Source organism: Xiphophorus hellerii, chromosome 6 (genome assembly GCF_003331165.1).
Source record: "Xiphophorus hellerii strain 12219 chromosome 6, Xiphophorus_hellerii-4.1, whole genome shotgun sequence".
NCBI lineage: Eukaryota > Metazoa > Chordata > Actinopteri > Cyprinodontiformes > Poeciliidae > Xiphophorus > Xiphophorus hellerii.
In genome coordinates, this window is record NC_045677.1 from 25153915 (window position 1) to 25176070 (window position 22156).

At 39.6% G+C, this 22156-nt stretch overlaps 2 protein-coding genes across 5 annotated transcripts in view; both read right to left on the minus strand.

Annotated features, from left to right (window-relative positions):
• The window catches only part of kirrel1b (kirre like nephrin family adhesion molecule 1b), a 107617-nt gene extending 95837 nt beyond the window's left edge, over positions 1-11780 (minus strand). For both annotated transcript variants that reach the window (XM_032566026.1, XM_032566025.1), the window contains exon 1: positions 11335-11780. In XM_032566026.1, coding sequence (XP_032421917.1) covers positions 11335-11380 — 46 coding nt within the window. In that variant the 5' untranslated portion in view covers positions 11381-11780. The remainder of the gene's footprint in view (positions 1-11334) is intronic.
• Positions 11781-13651: 1871 nt separating this feature from the next.
• The window catches only part of cadm3 (cell adhesion molecule 3), a 154119-nt gene continuing 145614 nt past the window's right edge, over positions 13652-22156 (minus strand). For all 3 annotated transcript variants that reach the window (XM_032565154.1, XM_032565152.1, XM_032565153.1), the window contains one exon: positions 13652-20274. In XM_032565154.1, coding sequence (XP_032421045.1) covers positions 20156-20274 — 119 coding nt within the window. In that variant the 3' untranslated portion in view covers positions 13652-20155. The remainder of the gene's footprint in view (positions 20275-22156) is intronic.

The following is a 22156-nucleotide window of genomic DNA, read 5'->3' on the forward strand; positions in this document are numbered from 1 at the left end:
GAGAACAAGCAGTGTGACGTCACCGCCCCCTTCGCTGCCCCCTTCGCTGCCACCTTCGCTTATCTCTCCAGCAACCGAGCGTAACAGGCTTCACCGAGGAGGAGATACTGTCACCCCCCACCTCACCCCCTAACCTCGCAGAAACCATGCTTCTTCTTCTTCTTCCTGCTCCTCATCAAGCCTCAGCGAGTCAAGTGGAGCCCGGGTGTTATCATTTCCTGATAGTTATCGACTTACATTAAAACATAAGAGCAGGGCGAGCAGGAACAGAGAGATAGACAGACAGAGGGAGGCTGGAAACACAAACAGAGTGGGTGGTGATGGATCCCAGCTTTCATCATCTGTAATCATCTTGTCCATCTCCATCTTTAAAATTGCTGCTGCTTCTTTCTTATCACTGCTTACAATCTGCCAAAGGAACAGATTAAAAGGATAGAGAGATCCACTGAGACTTCAATAAGAAGAAGAAATAAAAAACAACATTATGCCCACTCAAGAAAGCCGCTTGGTTACAGATGCTAAGTTTCAGATAAGGAAGTTAAGTTTGGTAATATTCGATAGATTGCAAAATGTAACATGAAAGTGGAACAAGTTCATATGGAGTATGTTGGGTGTGAAATTAACATTAACATAAACTTTAGTTTTAATTGGAGAAAAATGGGTTTGTAATAGATTATAAACTAGTTTGTAAACTTATGTATTTTATCCAAACTATATTTATCTTTGCTTTTTATCATTGATGTGTCAATTATACATTACTGAAGGAGAAAAAGTAATTAAATTTAGTATAAAATTAAAGTTTTTGAAAACCTACAGCCAACTCTTGGTCAGTTCTGATTATCTGGCAAGTTGCAGCTCTGGCTTCTGGAGGAGGCATCACAGTGGAGGCATTTACAGCTAAACTCTGCGCTTTATCACTCCAGACCTATTAAGAATTGGCTAAGAATGTCGTTAGCGGTTCATTACCTGGAAAGAGAGCGAATGAAGTGACTAAATCATCTACTGGATGACATATCTGTTAGCCAGGTGCAGCTCAGAGCCACGAAACAGTTTTTCTCACAAATGCACCTTTGTGTCAATGAACCAGCTTATTCCTTCCTTCCTAAAGTTCATTCTAAGGATAACATGATTGATTATCTACACCTTCAAGTATGCTTTGTGCATACATATCTGTGTAATGTAGATTTTTTTTGGCGCTACTAAAACTAAAACCAGAATTGATACTGGAAGCGGATATCTGCTGCTTTGACAGACACTGCTTGAGTCTTCACGTTCCTGTAAAACATTTATGCAAAAAAACGAAGAAGAAACATGCAAACAAAGCAAAAACCACAGTTTATTTGGATGCTAATGATAAAACATGACCCTCCACACGTCACGCTTTGCAAGTAGTTTTTACATTTCTCAATAAAATGTTCAATAAATGTCAGTTTTCCACATCTGGAAAGGCTCCTAGAACCCAGTTTTAAAGCACTGCCTCTAATACCCAACCCCTGTAGTCAATTACCGAAAATGCTAATGTTAAAATGTGAGCAATCTGTGAGCTAAAGCTCTTACTTTAACGAGTAATTGTTCCATTGATTGTGTGGGGAAACGGCATCACACTGTTGCATAAGGTACAAACTCACACATACACGCACACAAACACTTAGCCAGCAGCATCTATAATCCAGGGCTAAGACAAAAGGGAAAACCTTGTGATAGTGATCTTGTAATGGATTAGATTGATTTAATTCACTGTGCAGGACAATTTCTCATTCTTATTCCTCAAGATGTCTCTGAATGGATTTTACGTGGGAGGCCCATTCAATTGTTCTCTCTCACCTCCACACGCGAGTCTGTCAGACAGACGAGTGAGGGAAAACACAGGCAGACAAAGAAACAGAGAGACACTGAGGGAAGCAGAAACACAAACTACCTCCACACTCGGCTCATTTGATCTCGTGGGCCTTTTTCGTTGACATTTTTCCTTGTATAAAAGGAAGCGCTTTCATGCTTTTTGCTGCTTTTATGCTTGATGTCTGCATTTCTTTGAAAGATTCTCCTTGGAGACGGTGGCCGGTTTGGTTTCTCACATTCACTTCCAAAAAATATATTTAAAAAAAAAAAAGCTGAGAAGGGTTACTTCCAGCCTTTTATCACTTTTATTGAATACTCACACAGAGAAAGGAGACCCACTTTATTTATCGTTGGAGGGCTGAGGACTCAGTTTGAGGGCGGCAGTTTGTGCATTGCAGCGTGCTCCTCAGAAATCTTCTGGAAATGCCTGGAAAACTACAGGCTCTCCTTTCCCAGGAGAGCTCCATCTATAATAGGGCTGGCTGTTTCCCTCTGCTCCCTCTCTGCGACCCTCTCTAAACATAAATCTCTGCCCCCCAACACTGTTCTTCTACTCCTTCACTGCCGCTCGGCTCCCACATTTAACTCCCTTCAGCATTCGCAATATCTCATCTCCTCTCTCTTTATCAGCTTCTCCTTTTTTATTGTCCCGCTCTCCTACATTTGATTTTTGTTCACTGCAAAATTCTCGTCTGATTCCTGCCTTCTCATTTCTTGCCTTCCTCTTCTTTGATGGTATTCTTTCCACGTGATTTGACTGCTCCAGAAATATCGCTGCTTTCTCGTATCCTACCCTTCTTTATTTCCATTCCTCTGTGTCCCCCATCTGTTTCCACCTTGTTTAACGATCCTTGTTTAACCATCATCTCCACTTTGCTGCCCTCTTTTTATTCATCCACCCCCTTCCCACCCGCCACCTGTCTTTCTCCTTAGTTACTGTGCTACTCAGAATTTTACATAAACTCATCCCAGCCATGATTCTCATCTCGATTCTGTGCTTTTAATCATTCATTTAAATCCTCATCATAAACCTGCAAGCTAATTTAGCTTTAAAAATGTTTTGTCTGTTTTCTAAAAATGGCATACTCAAAATTACAAATAAAGGCTAAATTGCACAAAACCTGACTGATATTAAGTTAATTGTACGCCTGTACCTGAACTTCATGCTTTTTGTAACCATCAAGCTTCTGACTCTATAATAGAAAATAGTAATTATCCAAAGAAGAGTGGTCTAAGTATTTTAGTATCGTTCAAAACCTTCAATTGTAGTTGAGCTCAGAGCTTTCCAGAAGCTTAATGTCAACCCGCTTTATCCAATCCAAAACAAGTTGTTGTTTGAGAACTTTCTCCTATTTCAACCACTTCAACTTTCAACTACCAATTTCAGGTGAAAAACAAATTGGCTAAAATAATCAGGACTAGTTCAGGAACCACAATTACTCAACAAAACTATGATGCAGAAATGGCTTTAAAGCAATGTCACCATTGACTTTGTTGTCCTGGAGTCAGAGGATGTGCTCTGTTCTCATGGAAAAGTTGAAAGCTTTCTGAAAAAGAGCTTTATAGATAAATGAACCATTTGGTCTGGGCAGTGGTGGGCACAGCAAACCAAAAAGTTTGTGCGCTAACTCTAAAGCACTAATCACATATATTACTTCCACTAATGCTAGCAAATTATATCTGCCCTTGAATTGCTACAATCCTCAAACACCAATTTAATTTTGACATTATATTTTACATGCTCTATGATGTCATTGGACATTATACTTATGTTAAGACTGTATCTTGTTCTCTACTTTCTGTTTTTTTTCTTCATTGGTCTTGTTTTTGTTGTTGTTCTTCTTCTTCTAGATCTTTATTGGCACGATTAAGAATACCCACCAGGATGGTAAAGCTTGAGATTTTGGAGCGCTCAGATTGTAGTTACTGTAAAATGAAAATGTGTTTGGTCCCGGAAACCAACCAATAAAAAACCTGTGAAGAGAAGTGGCCAAAGCCAGAATGATGCCAGATGTTAACGACCACAAAACGATTGGAGAGTCTGTTGTTTTTATCAAATCATTCTACCCTGTTCCAACGGTTCAAATGTTTATTTTTCTCTTTGTGCAGTCCTTTTTCTGTTTCTTTTCTCATCTTACCAGTTTGTAAACCCATCTTTTTTCATTCCCGTTTTGCTTCGTCTTCTGTTTTTTCCGACATTTTTACTCCTACCTAACTAACCCTCTTCCTCCTTCAGACTGAATTTTTTCTCCATCTTTCTTCAGCTTCTACCCTCATCAGCCCCTTTTTCTTCCTCCTACATCTCTCCCTGTCCTCCTCCTCCTTCCTTTCCCTCCAAGTCTTTGGCTCTGCTCCCATTTGGGCTGACATATCCGCCAGATTGACGGGTGTCAGTCCTAATATGATCCATGCCCTCTGTTAAAATCTGCATACTCTTTAGCCTCATCTATCCGCCCACGCATGGACACTGAAGCACACAGAAGCAGAGGTAGACGAGCAAAGAGGGGAAATCCTCACCATTATCCCGTAATTTGGATGTCTTGTAGTGAATTAGGTGATGGATAATTATGTTGCTTACTTTATTTATTATCTTAATTGCTGTTTCTTGTCACTTTACATCACATTTCTCGAAGCAAAAGGATATTAGATGTGTCAGGTACTGCAAAGATTTGGGATCAAGCAAAAGACACACAAATACACAAAGCTCCGCCTGGCGTCACGACGTTTGAGCCCCCGCTCTGCTTTTAAACAGGGCTTGCTGTGCTGCTTTTTAATGATTTTCATTTGAGAGTACAGTGTTCTTTCGTGGAAGTAGATTTTTTACCATCCAATTAGAGCAACAGAAGCAGTCGACCCGATATTCTTGCTTTCATGGCACGTTAAGTACAGCCAGCCACTAATAGCCGAGGTCCGGGGCTTTGATTTATTCTGAGACCGCCTGAGCAAAAAATGCTCATCAGTGCTGAAACTCTCCAAAGACAGGAATTCATTAGGTTTTTATAATGTAGTGGTAGTAACATTTTTGGGGGGATTTTTTAGAATTGCTTGTTTTTCTCTAATATGTATCCACTTCGTGTTGAATAAATACTTAAATGTGAGCTCCTGCATCTTGACTAAGAACAAACACTGTTCTGCAAGATCTTAAAGAAAAGACAGAAGAAGCCCAGAGGTCCTCCCAAGCTGACTTTTAGCTTTGTACAGATTGAGGTCTAAAAAAATGTGCTTAACTGAATTCAGCAGTTCTTTGCTTTAGATAACGGCAGCCATTGTAAGGGAATGCCTGGTGGCTACAGAAAAAAATAACTCTGCTGTAATCTGTTGAGGAGGGTTAACTGTTGCTCAATAGGTAGTTCTTTTGCAATGAGAAGGTTGTAGGTTCTATTCTGGCTTCCTCCTGTCATAAGTTGATGTGCTGTAGGGCAAGTCACTTAACCCCAAGTTGCCTCAAGATCTACGTACATATCAGTGTATACATCTGTGGGCGTTTGTGAGAGAATGGGTGAATGTGTCTACTTAATCTTTTACTCAAATTGAAATTGAAACTGCAAGAAAACTCAATTCTTACAAGACAAAATAAGTTGTCTTTTAGTCTTGATTGCAGTCGATGTTAATTTTATTTATAAAGCACTTTAAAAACAGCTATTAACTGCACCAAAGTGCTTCACATTCAGTGGCTTGTGCAGACATTTTTGTGGTCAGGTGTTCAAGTGTAAAAACGCCACCTTGTGCGTCACATGGAACCGGCGGCTGCCTTAGTAATGTGATATTTATTACAGGCACAGCTTGAATATTATGTGCATATCATCCTATTTAAAATCAATTGCCATGTGCTATCTGATGCAGATGTTTGAAAATATCCCAACACTCTAGTTTGGTTTCTCTAACAATCAAATTGGCATCAACAGAACAACGTACACCAATAGCAAAACAATAAAGAAAAGAAAAGAGCAGAAAAAATAGGCTTCTTGATAGATCAGAAACTTAACTTGGACTTTATTTTGCTCAAAGACTTAAGCAAACATTATTTTCTTTTTTTTTTTAATCACAAAATATCCTCTGCATCATAAAACCTTCCCAGGAAAGTTAAAGCAACTTGTTCTTACAGATGAAGAATGAGTTGAGAAACTCAAGTTGTGCCAAAGCAGATGAGCAAATACTTTGTGACTCACAACTTAGTGAGTTTTCATTTCATTAACTAAACAAAAAAGTCTAAACAGCAAGTGGATTAGATCCTAATGTCTTGGCTTTTTGCACAACAGGTAACAAATAAAAACCACCTGTCTTCATCTCATACTGTGGGGAACGTTGGAAAGTGTTCAAATGTAATTTCAGAGTCTTGAAATCTGGTGAGGTAAAGACTAGGAAGCAACTTTATGTGCAGTTTCACCAGACCTTTGACCTACAACTTGCACTTTGGGAGTCTGTGAAGTTGTGCCATAAAGCAATTTCCCAGTAAATAAAGCTACATTAATAAATAAAAAAGTATGTTTCATACGTTTCAATGGCTTACAAATGTTGAAATTATGTGAAAAAAATGACTTTCTTAAAATTGTCTCATTATTTTGCTGTAAATGTGTAGAAATGAGCTGCATTTTGCATCAGAAACTATGTTAATTAGAAAACGGTGGAGAAGCTTCTCTACACATTGTTTTTCATATCAACTAACCGAGATGCATAGAAACAGGTGAAAAAGATGTTGCAGTACAAGGAGAGATTGGCGTCCCTGAGGGGATTAACAAAGTTATTTATATATCTATCTAATAAATCTTGTTTTGACCTCAAGCCCAACCTGCGGGTCGGCTGTATCATTTGCAGCAAACCAGGAAAAGCCAAGCTTATCCTTTCTATAACTGCCTATCTGTAAATACTCTAGAATAAATCTTTTCTTATGAGACAGCTCAGATAAAATTTGATGAAATCCTGTTTTGCGTCGTTGCAAAACTGCAATCCATTAATATGACAACATCCTCTAATCTTTACATGTTGTAAATGGAGCGAAAAACATTTTGAGTTTATCCACTTCCCATCTTATCTGGGAGTATTTCTGTTGTTTGATGACTCAGGGAGGAATCACACAACTGCAGAGGGGATTTGTTAAATCAAGAGGTGCCAACAGGTTGTAGGTCAGGGAAGTTTCTCCATCACCATGACTGATTGTTAGTCTACAAGTCCTGAAGGTTAATCACTGTATTTTGGGTACCAGAAGACATTAGTCAAGTATTTGGATGAAAGATGGAACATTTCAGGAATCTGAAGGAAGTCTGGTTTCTTTTAACATAACACTTTTATATCATAAGAGGATCTCTAGACGGCCCTGGAGCCCAGTTTAGGTGTAAATCTTTTGCTAATATAAACCATCAAACATTAATGGTCCAGCTGGGTTGCTATCTGAGGCAAAAAGCTCCATCTTCTCCTCTGTCATTACTTTCTGAGCTCTCCTCTGTTTATCCTCAAACATCCCCTCTTGTCAACAGATTAGGACTGAGCCCCGCTGTCTCTTTCTTTCTTCATCTCCCACTGCCTCCATCTCCCTGTCTTATGGCCTGTCTCTTTCTATCTGAGCCTCTGCCCTGCTCTTGTGACGGAATAAAAGAAAGAGGAGGAAAAGGGAGCAAAAGAAAGTGGATGCATGTGGGGGTCGTTGGAGGAGATGGGACAGGTGCTTGCAGTGCAGGATTTGCTTTACTTGCCTCGCTTGCATGATCAGGCGGCAGAAATGTTCGGCCCAAGCAAAACTGCTGTTGGAGAATCGAAAATGAGCCTCTTTCTTCGCCTGTGGCCAGACCGGCACTGGCAGCGCAGCGGTCAACTGGCGACATATCAGACAAACATACAGGGCTGAGCGGTAATTACAGGGACCCACAGATTATGCCTGGTCAACCACACGGAGAAGCGGTGGGTTTGTGTGAGAAAGCCACCAGACTGAGCAGTAAATCAGAGAGGCAGCCTGAGCTGTCAGCGGCGGAGAGGCAGGCAGCAGACACCTGGAAGAGTCCAAACAGGCTAAACACACATTAGGCTGCAGCTGCTGGATGTAGGGGACGGATTCACGCTGATCACATTTACAGGCTTACACCGGCTCAGCAGGAGACACCGATGCTCCGCTCTGTTCTCCTTCTGTCTGCTCTCTCCTTCCTTTGTTCTGCTGCTTTCGTTTTGTCCTGTTCTACTCAGTTCTTCTTGCCCATTTTTATCTCTTTGGAGTTTCAAATTTTGTTCTGCCTGCTTTCTTTGTGTCTGACGTTGCTCTGCTGTAAACATATTTCCCTCTGCTCTCTATTGTTTTGTTTTGATGCTTTATCTCTCTTGTGTCTTGTTCTTTTTCCATTATGTACACCCTTACTTCAAACCGCCCTGAACTACTTTATCCATGTGTATTCTTTTTAAGCCATCCAACAACAGAATACAAAAACCCTTAGCTTTTCCCAGAGTTACTTCACTGATGCTTCGACCAACAGAGCTGTGTTGTACATTATTCTTACTCTGTCATGTTATATTCACAAACTTCGATGTATTTTATTGAAATTTTACCAGATGGAGCAACACGAAGTAGTGTGAAACTTTGAAGTGGAAGGTATAGGAGGTTTATTAAAGAAAATCAGTGAACAAACAGCATCACGACGACCAAAGAACAGCAGATAAGCCAGGGAGGAAGTTAGAGGGTTCAGTTCAAATCAAGGTTAGTTAATAAAACAAAACTCTTTGCTTTGAATTTCACAGAGCTCTGTTCAAGCTGACTTATAATTGCCTATTTTAATAATTCAAATACCAAATATACCTTATTATGCATTATTTTGTGGAGTGGAAGTCATTTAGCACTACTGCAGAGGACAACACAGTGCTTCCTTATTTCCGCTCTTAGCGGCAACAGTCAATGAGTGCCAAGGAAAATGAATGGTGCTCTTGGACTGGCTGCTTTGCAAACACCAGCCAATAACATATTAAGTTCTGCAAAGTTGTTTTAGTTTCCCAGGCTGGATGTTGTTTAGAATATGCTGTACGAAAAAGAACTCATAAGTAGACAAATTTTCCAGTAATAATTTGGAGTTACATTGCACAAAAAAATTTGAACTGGCTGGGTGTCTGTCCACTGAATGGCACAACTAACGAAGACAACGAGGTCATGATTACAGTTTAGCACAGATATAATATGTGGAAGAGGTTGCTCTGACCAGAGGAGACCAAAACTGCCACAGACCTGATTGTGAAATCAAGGTGTGTGGCTAAAAACTAACCGCACATCATCATCAACACACCACTAAAACATGGAACCTTCATGCTGTGGCAATGGTTTTCTTCAGAAGGCATGAAGAAGTTGGTCAGAGGTTACAGCAGTGTGGATGGAGCTAAAGACAGAACTGAAGGAAAACCTGCAAGATGCTGGAAAAAACTCTCCATTTAAGGCTAGAAAATATCTCTGAAAGACTAATCACAATATAAGCAATTCGTATTAGTCTATGTCGATCATTGTCTATCAATAATTATTGATTCTTTTTTAAAATTTAGACTATATGAAATACTGCTAATCTAGTGCCATGATCTCTCCTGTATATCCACAGTTTTCACTCCACACCATTGTGTATTTTTAAGGACTTATGTGCTAACTATACTCACAAACACTCCTCTGCCTTCATTTCCCAGAATACTGTGCGGTTCTGGATCTGAGTTCAGTGAATGTGCTACACATTGAATTTTGAATATTCTATCAGATGTATTATCTATTCATATTGATCACATGTCTGTTGCGATATTTATATTGTGATTGATTTATTGTCCAGCCCTGCGATCATTCAGCTGGAACTACAATTGAATGGTGTAGATGAAAGTATATTCATGTGTTTGAATGGCCTAGTAAAAGGTCAGACTTAATCTAATTAGTAATCTGCTACCAGACTTGAAAACTGACGTCTACAGACACTCTACCTTTAAACTTCCTCAAGTTTGGATATTTTACAAGAAAAAATGTGCTAGAGGCACATTCAGAGCCTCTAGCTCTGAATGTGTCTCCAGCTGTGAAGCTAGAGACACATTCAGCAAAAACAGCAGCTGTAATTGCAGTAAAAGGTGAATTAACACAGTATAGATTCAGCGAATGCTTTTGCGGGGCGCTACAGACGGTAATCAAATTTTTAACTCTCAGACATTTCAGTTCTGGCAAATGTTCCCAACCTGACTATCAAAAATAAACAGTGAAGCCAGGCTGGGCCTCTGCCTCATCCATCACGTTCCACTCAGGTGGTCAGGTGTGCTTCAGCCTGGGAGCTCCTCTGACTGACTGTCCAGGCAGATCATCGTCTGTGGTTCATCACACCGGCGGCCCGCAGCAGCAGGGACCCAGGTGATGCAGGTACACACACACACACACACACAGGACTCTCTATAAGGCTGAACTGTTCATATCAGACCACCTCAATAAATCACTCCTGTCTTTGGAGGCATGACTGCTCCCAAACTCAAACACACACTCAGCCTGTCTCGGTTGATGTGCGCCAGACTGTGTGTGTCTAGAGAGAAGGAGAGAGCAAGTGAGGGGGTAATCTATCAAGGTGATCGATAAAAAGGGGCATTAATATTAGTAATAGGACTCTTCTCCAGTCCAGTGAATATGTCTCAGTCTTTCAGGTAAAATATGAATTTTTCTTGGCAGCTGCAAGGGAAGGCCTCATTCATGTGCGCTAGGCTCTACCTGCATGCAAAGAAAAAAGATGCACACACACTTACACACCCCCACACACACCCTTTCTCTCTCTAGGGACACTTGCGCTGCTCTTTCTACTCTCACCAGACACGCACACACACACACACACCCACACACACCACTACACCCCCCCCCCCCCCCCCCCCCCCCCCCCCACACACACACACACACACCCAAAATACACCAGTGTGACTAAAGGCACGTGTCTAGCTCGTGCGCGCACGCATTGAAAAATGATCCAATGAGCCTGATGTTAAAGCCCAGCGACCAGACTGTGCATTAGATCCTTGCCTCATCAATCATCCCCACACTGACAGCTTATGCGCAAATTGTGCGTGAATGCGTGTGCGTGCGTGTGCTTGCGTTGCGTTGACCCGCACCGCATTTGTTCCATCCAAATCTACCCATTCATGCGTTTTAAAGGTCACGTCAAGGCAATGTCGTGTGCAGATGGTCCAGATCTCTGCCTAAGAAAACGCGTAACGGAAGAAAAAGGAAAGCGCCGTTTGCGCCTGGATATGAGCAGAGACAACCCCCCCGAAATGATTTTTCCTTCCCCTCTATGGAGATGTATGAATGATGTACAAATCTGTAGCACTATTTCCACGCACGGAGTCATGCGCGTGGATTTAATGCCAGGCATAAAAACGCGCATTGCAAGTAGTGCCATGAGACATAAAGAGACCATCGGAGCGCACAGCCGCAGAAGGAAAACAAAAGAAAACAATTAATAGCAAACTTTTCGCTGATGTCCATCGATTTTGTTTCTCAGCTGTGGGTCTTCATCTTTTACTCACCTTGGCTGAAAGCGAGTGCCAAAGTTAGGATCCACAAGGCTGGCATGGTTCAGTCGAGCGCATTCAGATTCCTCCCCTCGGCTCCGTTTCTCTTAGAAGACACCATCAATTCCTGCAGAGCGGCTGAGTTTAACAGTAATCCTCTCTGAGTCATGAGAGTCAAACAGGACACATTTAGAGGGGAAAAAATCCCATGCCTCTTTCTCCTTTCCTTCAACTACTTCCCACTTTTCCCGTGCGTAAAATAAACCTGTCTCCACTTTTTCTGTTGTTGTTGTTTTTGTTTTGCTGGCTCAGTCCGCAGCCTCTGTCCTCGCTGCGCTCTGGATTCCCATTTAAACAGTTCTGAATTCCTTTCTCCCTCTTCTAACCCTCTCTGTCTCTCTGCGTGTCTCTGCCCCCCTCCCCTCTCACAGGCAATCAGTAGCACACATCCACTCTCTCATGTACTACCAGCACCTCCACGCCTCCCCTCTCCAAATCTCAGTTAATGCTCCACAGAGGGGAAGGGGGCGCTGCAGCGACGGTGCCAGGAACAGCGGTCTGGCCCTCAAAACTTCAACTATGAGACCCTTTAAGTTTAAAATCTGAAGGTTACTGTGAAAGTTAGGGATGAATAATAAGGATAATTGGAGAGCACGAGCAGAGTGTTCGCTTAGAAATTATTTCCAGCAGCTAATTTGTGTAAATTCCAGAAATGTATGCGTGCACTATCAGTAATTGTATCGTTTCAGAATTCGGATAACCAGAATATCGACATTGTTTTTTTTCATCTTGTCATATGAATGTTATGGGTGAATATTTGTCGTCTCAGTTTTATCCTAAAGTACAGAAAATTGCAGCAGTTGTATGTTATTACTTACTAATATATCAGAACAAACAAGAGACAAATGGTGAAAATACTTAAAAATGATGGATTTGTCATGTCAGACTGAAATAAAACGTATGTAATGTAAGTATGCTTTGGCAGGAGAAATTTTAATATCCGTACATAAAATACTCCTTTAACAAATTAAATTGAAAGAACAAATGGGAAAGTGGCTTTCCAATTTACTCGCTAACACAATTTGCGGTTTTAAAACCAAGATTACTTGACTCACTGTACTGTACTGCCCTCTGGTGGCCATGTTGTGTAGTTGCGAGGCCCCCAAAAAATGTGAAACAAGTCCTATCAACTTCTTCGATGATACATTGGGTTGGTTACTGAATCAAAAGCATTGCTTGACCTGTAGACAGTTTAGACAGCCTAACAACAGGTCCAAAACTATATTTCTTATTTACTTTCTTTATTTAGTTATTACTTGTATCAAATATCAGTGTTAAAAATGTTTTCCACAAAGAAAAGCATTTTATTCCAAAGCAATTTTTTACTTTTGTGTTCAAATGTTGACGCTAGTTGAAAGTAATATTGTGAAACATAGTAAAAAAATAAATAAAATAATAATAATAATAATGTCAACTCAAAAACCTTGTGTCAAATACATCTCTCCTTATAGTATTGTATCTATTCAGCACTTTGTGCTGCTTTTAGTATGGAAGGTGCTTTATAAATAAAATTGATTAATTGATTGATTGACTGATATACTTAAAGTATATACTTCCTGTTTTGTTGTTTAATATTATATCTTTTTTCACATCTATTTTGATGTGTTTTTCTCTTCAACAACTCAACATAGACATCCTGAATTAACATGTAACCTGGTTGTGTCTGTTCTTTATTATCATACAAAATGTCTTCTGTTACTAAGATAGTTCTTACCTGGCCCTAAACACAATGGAAACCACTGTGTTTGTTGTAAGTGTGTAACTTTACGATCAGTAGACCCTCCTCTTTCTTTCTTCTTCGGTGGTATTGTTTTGTGAAATTGTTTGCATCCCCAAGGATCTCCTCTATTTATAATTGTGTCCTGTGTGAGAGGAGAGTGCTGTTGATTTTTCATCAAAATATATTTAGATGAAAATCAGTTTATTTATAGTTATGTAGTGCATTTTTGTCACCATCGTCATTGTAATACACTTATTTGCCCTTGTAATAATAATAGTAATGTGAATATTTGAGTGAATGTGAATATTTGAGTGAATTTATTATTGTAAAGCAACAGGGATAAACTTCAGTTTTGTCCTATACTTTTGCTTTGTTTAGGACAGGGGGCATCCAACAGTATGTTTGTTTTTCTGTTTCCAGTTCTCATCAGCGTAAACGGAGAAACCGTCCGTCTCCAAAGACGAACTGTGTCGCGGCAAATCCTTCACTTCCAACCAGCAACGCAGTTTAAATGAGATCCTTTCTAATCAGGAAGAACCAGCAGCAAGCAGATGAAATTAACCCAAATTCATGTTTATTGAAGTCAACAACTCAACTCATATTCTAACAAAAAGAGAAGGAGAACAAAACAAAACAAAACCTAATATTTTTTGGAACATTTCAGCCAACAGTTTCAAACCCCATCACAGCATCTGTCAGGGTTGCGCACTGATGACATCATCTGTCTTTTTTATACAAATTAACACACACAACAACACTACTTCCATGTGATATGAATATTTACTCAAAAGGAAGACTTATCATCCAAATAAGAAAAAAAAAAAATAGGATTTTTTTTTTTTTTTTATTCATGGAAATAAAAATATTTTTGTGAACGCAACACATTAAGAGTGTCTCTGGAGTCTGTTTGGGTCATTTGATACACACCCATCCACAAACACAGGCACACACACACTAAAGTACACACACACACCACAGGAGCAGACATACCTGCTGTGCATATTCATGTATGTGTGTGTTAATGCATCCATAGTGTGTGTGCAAAGTGTTTGTATGGGTCTGCATGTAAGAGTTTCCAGAAAGGCAACACTATATACAGGAAAATATATAAAAATGGTCGCTGAAACAAGAAAATAAATGCAAATACTACAATTCTAACATTCAAGTTTTGGGAAATCTAAATAAAAAAAAAAGAAGATAATCAACCAAGTTGAAACTCAAACACTGATGATTATGCACAGCTTTTAAAAAACATGACTTAAAAAGTAAATAGTTTCCTCTACAAAATGGGGGAAATGACAGGCAGCTTGTTTGGAGCTGCTTAATGAGGAGATGATGACTCTGAGTGAGGGACAGTCCGGCTAAAACTGACTGAAGACGGAGAAGAGAAGTGATGCCTTGCTGGCACCTGGGGACAGTTAGTCGTTATCACACCCAAGCTAGAAAATACAGCTTGGGTATTTTGTTGAACAGTTGTTGAACTGCGCATCCCAGTTCAACAACAAATGCAGATTTCATGTTGGGGTGTTGGAGGAAAAAGCAGAAAGAGTCGTACTCGGTTGGGCGGCAGAGATGAGGAGGTTACAGGCGGATTTATCTGGGACACAGCATATGTTTGCAGAACAGAGGGCAGCAGCGAAGCCTCAGGAGAGTGGCTTGTCGGCACTTCTCGTCTCCAGCAATATCTACACTTTCCAATCATTCCTCATGCAAGCTACATGCTAGCACATTAACTAAGACAAAGAACAGGACGATAAATTACAGGCAAATACAGGTCCATTAGTTTTTAAAAAGACATTATACTTGAAGTAGGAGGTAAGTATTTCCTCTCTCCAGCATGAGCAGAGTTACAGTGGACTGAGGCTAAATACAGTTCGATGCTAACGTCTTTGAAGTGTGCAACAAGCTCTCTGAGACAGAGCTGATTCTCTGCTCTTCAACCATAACAGAGATGAAAAGCTGAGTCAAACTCAAAATAAAAAAAAATATATTAAAAAAAACCCCCCATCCATCAGCTTTGCCTGCTTTATCCCATAGAGTAGTGGTCCCCAGACCCTGATCCTCATATCCTGCACTTTTTGAAGACGTATTGCTCCAGCACATAGACTTTCAAAGACCGCATCCTTAGCGTGCCACCAAGTTCCTCAGAAGCCTTTTTTATAATCCATAACCTGCTTTATAACCCTGGTGTGTGTTAACTGGGGCATTCACAAATATTTTTCCTGTTTGCTCATCTTGACCACATTGGAAACAGAGATTTTGGTAACTGAAGACATGTAGCAATTTTTTACAGTGAATATATTTGTTGTATATTTGTGATCATTAGATATCCACAACAATTATGTTGTTACTATTACTCCAAATACAGTTCTGAAGTATTTTTTTAGGGGTTATTTTTTATGGGTAATGTAACATTTCTCTCAGTTCTTCCTAGTTCTGTTTCCATTCAACTTTAAATGTAAGCTAGAGATATTAATTACTGAGAGGAGAAGGTAAACATCACCAATGAAATCTTAAGCTACAACTCCTTTGGAGGAGTTTTAAGCGAAGCGCTAATTGCTCTTTTTTCTGAATTTTGACATAGTCAATATATACAGATTATGCAGATTCAGATTTTTCTTAAGAAAAAAATAATTATTATCCTTTTAAATTCCTTTTACATAAATTAATTTGTAGAGTTGTATCACTAGTGGTGGAAGCAGAGCGCAGTAGCTCTGTCCTGTTAGTTTTGATTTGATCTTTTTGTAGACATTTGTCAGTATTGATGGATGAGGCATTACATGTTTGGAAAATTAATCCCTCTGGTTTTGGATGATGTCATGTAGCAGGAAAGAAATTTGCTCTTTTTTCACTTTCAGAAACTTATGATGCGTAACTGTAGCAACAAGATATACTTTTTGTGACCAGATGCAGATGATTATTGTCTCAAAAGCTTAAATAATACCGGACTCAAAATCCCAGAGGAGTTGGAAAGGAGGTGACAAGGATCACACCCCGTGCCCTAACATCTCTCTTCCCGGCTTTCTAAAAATGCAGCCAGACAAAGATTTAGAAAGGAGCGGCAAAAGCAACTGAGGTGGATTAGCAGTCCTGGCCAAAAACTGATGGTGTTATCCAAGACATGTTGCTGTAAAATATCATCTCTGTTACCTGAATATTGAGCTGTTTTCATGTTGTGACTGTCAAACAGTAACAGTCTTCAGTCAGAGGATCCTGTAGATTAATTTTTCCTGCCCACAGCATCAACATCCAAAACGACTCTTTGAAGATGCTTGGATTATATGAGTCATTTGAACCATATTTAATTTTTCTTTGGGATCAAAAAGGTATTTTTGAGTTGAATTGAATAGAAAATAATCTTAACTTCAAACAGAAGCTGCTCAAAAGAAAAGAGTATTTGTTAGCATTTCAAGAAATTTAAGATTTCAATAATGAATTTGTTCACACAATTTCAACACATACCAAAGATTATACTGGGAGCATCTTGCTGACATCTCTTAGTCAAAGTCCTTTGAAATAATGCCTAATTTAGCGGATTTTCACACCAGACATCGAAATGTATGTTTTGTGACGTGTATATATTTTAATTAATAAGCTGTTTTAGAATTTGTTTGACAGAAAAGGGCATTTTTATGCATAACATAATGCAGCCAGTAAAAGGATAATTATTATTATTTATTGTTTAGTGTTTATTTGAACAGTAAAATATTTTGTTCACTAACAGAGGTTGCAGACCACAATCTGATACTAAACTTACTAAGATGCGCACTGACAAACGTGCAATTAACTGTTTATTATTTTTGCTTTCAACTGGCTGGAGCCATATTGGATTTTTAGGTACGGGTTGTTGGGAAACTACAGAAGACCTTCGTATTCATCTTTCCAATTTGAAAATGTCAACTAACGAATAATGGAATGCATAATTAAATCCTTGATCCAAGCATCCAGAGCCAATACTGTAGATGAAAACTGTAAAGTCAAATTCCGGATGCAGTACTGAAAAAAAGTGCCAGCATGGTGGTGCTTGGCAACATTCGTATTTACAGAGGTAGTGCTTATTAGAAAATGTTTGAAAACCGCTGATCCAAAACACGCAGGACAGTGGACTCTGGGGACCAGGGCTGGGGTACCACTGCTGTAGGGACTGTGCGCCCGTGATGCAGCCTATCCCAGCTGCCACAGGGAAAAGGCAGAGCACACCCTGGAAAGGCCACTGGTCCGTCACAGGGCCAACACAAAGAGACGAACTGGGATGATGATTTGCTCATGCACACTCGCAGCCTAACTGCATCCTGTCTTTGGACTTGCAGAAGGAGAACCTGGAGGAAACTCAGGCAGGTGCAGGGACAAAATGCAAACTTCAAGCAGCAGGAGGTATGAACCCATGACGCTGTACTTTTGAGGCGACAGTATGGCTGCATCACCAAATACCAAAAACACTATTATCTGCATCAGCTAAACATATCCCAGCCAATAATTCTTTCAGTAAAAACTCACAAAACCCTCTTAGGTAGCAGAAACACTTTATACAAGAATACTGCAAAAACACAAAATCTTACCATGTATTTTTTAAATATCTTAGAACACTTGAAATAAGACAAAACTTACAAACAAATTTTCAGTAAAATGTAGGAGCTCGTTTTATTATAAGTCAATAATTCCTTAATAATGATAGAAAAGTAGTTCCACTGGCAGATTACTTATATTATGGAAATGTCTTGTTATATATCAAAAAGTCTGTCAGTGGAAAAAGTATTTTTTAAAATCAATATTAAGGAATTATTTACTTAAAACAATCTTCTATGCTGAAAAGTTATTTGTATGTTAGATGTATGTTACTTGTCATATTTCACGTGTTCTAAAATATTTGCACTGGAAACCAGACAAAAATAAATGGTATTATTTTTGTGGGTTTTTTTGTAGTGAAGGTTGTAAAACTGACCAGTGATTCATCTCCTACATGCCACAACCACAGAGAGCTTTCAGCTCACACAGCTCCGTCTACACAGGCTTCTCAATGAGCTAAAGACAAGCAAGGAGATGGAGGGGAGAGGAAGGAAGGAGCAACGAGAGGAGGGGAGACAGGGTGAAGGTGGATCAGGACACAGACAGCTTGATTGATTAAAGTATGAAAAGAAATGGACGAGTGGAGGGGGAAGGAGAAAAGTAGAAGAGGACATTAGGTTCCCTAAATGACTTTCTTGAGTGTTAGAGCAGCCTGAAATCCTCGTCTGGCCAAACAGAGCCTTGGCATGTGTACAACCTGCAGCCAGAGCCTCTTAGTTAGATTGCAATCAATTTCCATGCCTGGGCCAAGTGAGGCTTGCTACTGCCAAGGCCAAGTCTCAACCTTAATAAAGCAGCGTTCGTTTATGGGAAGCTTTCGCTAAGCTGGCGAATGAGTCCTGCTCACACAAGAAAACCATAGCGGGAAGAGATTTTCTTCCCCCCCTTTTTTTCCAGGAACTTGGTTATAATGCATGTAGACAGCCCTGTTAGGTCCTGTGAGCATTTTCTCTACCCCAGAGCAGCAAACATGGCAGGTTCTTAGAGAAAGCCAGTGAAGCCCCTACTCAGTGGATTTAGAGCCAGATGGCCTTGCCAAGAAAGGCGATCTGAAGGTGAAAGTTAGGTTCAGCAGGCTGAGTTTGAAGGGAAACTACATGAAAGACAAGAAAGAAACTCTATGAAACTCATTTTGAATGTTTAACTCAGACTTGGCTACCGATTAGAGTTCGGTTTGACAACGCAGGGAGAAGCTGTCGCCACGGAGCACGGCACAACAAAAGAAGCAAAGAAATGCCCAAATAAAAAGGCTTTTGAACTGACAAACCAGCAGACACTGTAAACTCTTAACACTGACGGTAACACAACAAGACGCTGACAGGAAACACAAAATCTCCCTAAAAAATCCCAAAACAAATTTAGAAAACACAAACAAACCAATAGGAAAAACATTCTTTGTACAAATATTTGCAGTTAAGGTTAGTTTTCATTGCAACATCATGGTTGTTACATGTTTGTCTTTTTTTTTAGCCCAAAGATAATGATCGTTTTGACTCTGAATTTTCACGCATGTATTAAAAACAGGCAGGCTTTTTTTTTTCTATTTTATTTTTGAGTATATAAGTTTCTGTGATGCAGAAACGGGCTGCATGAGAGAAGATAGAGGGCGCCGAAGAGTGACAGAAAAATAACAGAACAGAAAGTGTATTTACAACACACCGAATGTTTTCTGTCAAGTAAAAAGAATGCTATATAACTCTATATTTATATATTTATATATATTTATATATGTATACTGGAGGCCCTGGGCTTGGCAGCGCAAGGTGGGAATGCTATTTTTGCAAGTTTTTGTGGTGGTGCGTTGTGGAAAAATCTGATCGTCCGCAGGAAGCGGTTTGATGGCATAGAAAGATTAAAAAAAGATGGAAGGAGATTAAGTTTTCCAATCAATAATTTTGTCTACCCTAAGCAAGTTTAAGGAGGGATTCTGCCTTGTTCTGATAGAGAGAATGAGGACAGGAACGTGACGGGGGCAGACCCGCTTTGGGCTGCACTGTGGAGGAGGAAAGAGGTCGTGACGATGTCAGAATGTGGTTTACAATTTAGCTTTTTCACTGCGCTGACAGTTGAAAAAAGGGATGCTTATGTGAGGATGTGATAATGGATCAGGATGTGTTAGTAGGAAGCTCGCCTTTGTTAATCTGAGCATCTACGAGCGTTCAAGTCTGTGCGGAAAAACAAGAACTGAATCATGTATGTGTGCGTGTGTGTTGGGGTGTGTGTGTGTGTGTGTAACTTCAGTTCATCCGAATGTCAGTGCAAAAGATCTCACTTCCCTGTATCAATGCAAAGAGGGTAGTTGAAGCTCCGCCCACAGTTCTTTACCTCCCTTCCCTTTCCAACATCCCTTCAATAGAGTAAAGAACTGAAGCTGTTGTGAAAACAAATGGAGGTTTTTCCTTTCCTCTCTCCTCCAGCTGGATCCTCCAAATTTTCCTCCTCCTCCTCGCTTTCTCCCCCCCACCACCACCACTCTGTCCCCCCGCCCATCTAGATGAAGTACTCCTTCTTCTCTTCGGCTCCGGAGTGACCTCCCTCAGCGTTGATGATGGCCGTGTCGGCGTCAGGGGCGTCGTCGGAGCCCTTGGCCTCGTGAGTCAGATACGTTCCTGTGGGACGAGGAGGAAAAAAGAGTGACCCAGTGAGCCGGAGACAGAGGGGAAAAGGGTGGAGTAGAAAGATTGTAGAGGCCATAAAAGTCAACCACTGGGAGTGTAGGTCCCCAGTAGGATGGGATGTTTGAGATGAGATTGTGTCATCATGTTCCAGTGTGGCTCCTAAGCAAATACAACGAGAGCTTTCAGTGACTCGCTTTTCTGGTGGTTTAATTGTCTGAACTACTGCGGCGGAGACAGATAATCAGCCCAACAGAAACATCAATCTACCAGTTAATGATGTTTTTTATTTACTATCCAAAATCTTTTTGAGCTACTTGTTATTCAGAATATGCAGAATCGACATTTCAATATCACCACAGAGCTGTTTTCTGTGAGATAAAGTAATAAAGGATCAACTGTGTAACGATGCTGGGAATGAGGTCTGGAATTGCTTGAACATTCTGGTTAAGGATGTGGGGAGAACCCGCCTACTTATTTATGTTTATATAAACCACTAAAATGATCATAAAAACCAGTAAACCCAGAATGCAGCAATGGTGTTTTTAATTTTTGGTATGTTTCTGCATGATAAAAAAAGTTTTCTCTTGATTATCTGACAGCAAACTAAACCTAGCGTACCAACACCAGTGCCTTTCTGTTGAGGAAAAACTAAACTTTTTAAGTTCACTAAACCAACCAAAATCAGTTTATTCTAAAGTACAGCTGAAATCATACTATATCTAAATTTGCTCTTCTAAATCTAAAGTTTGCAGCTTACAGTCAATAGCCACAATCAACCATCGGGTGATTTGTTTGGGATCATTATCCTGTTAAAAGACCAAATGATGTCCCAGTTTAAGTTTTCAAATGTCCAGTTTGCATGTAGATGGTGTCTAATGGTTGCTATTGGAGACCAGGTGACTGCAGGATGCCCCTGTTTACTGCGATTCAGGCATGTTGACATTAGAGATATTTTCCTCACTCTCTTTCTTTTCTGCTGCAGTTGTTTTAAATATTAAAGTTAATTCTTTAACATGATGTGTTCAAATGTCTTTCCTAGAACTATTTCCCAAATTATGAAAATTTGACACAGATCTGTCTTACTTTAAAGGGATGTTCTCTTTTCCATTTCCAACATTAGAATGGTTATACAGAATATCTATCCAATATCTAGGATTGGATAGATATTCAATTCAAGGATTTTCTTTGCACCCCTAACTAAACATATTAAAATGAGGAGTTGAATTTTATGGAAAGTTTTAGTGTGAAACAATGCAATAATGACTAAACTTTGGTTTTGATTGCCAACAGTTGTGGAGGCATTACAGCTAATTTCTAACAGTAATGCATATTATCTTGTTAATGTTAAAGCCAGAGTTGGACATATATGTATAAGGTATAATATTTAATGCAGCAACATAAACTGTGTTTACTTAGCTTTGTATAGCTATTCTTAGGGAAACACACTTTTACAGCATATGCAATAAGTTCATAATTTCAGTGTATTTGACTTAAATATAACAATTATACTATTTAAAATAAATAATTTACAATTATTTAAACAAAAATAAACCTACATATTTAGACACAAACTTTCAGTACAGGCATACTTGTGAATACTGAGCTGTTTAATCAGGATACATTGATTTGAATTTTGCTCAAATAGGCAACTATAATCAGTCCAGACTCTGGGTTAGTTTTGTGTGTCCCAGCTGAATAATGGAGCTGCAGCAACAGGAACTTAAACTGAGCCAGACAGAGTGACCTGGGAAATAAAATGGACATTAGCACAATTACTAGCAGATTATAATCACACAATATTCTGGATAATCTTCAACCTCTTACATCATATTCTTGTATTCTTCAGTTAGCGGCAGTTAATTGTTCTAAGATT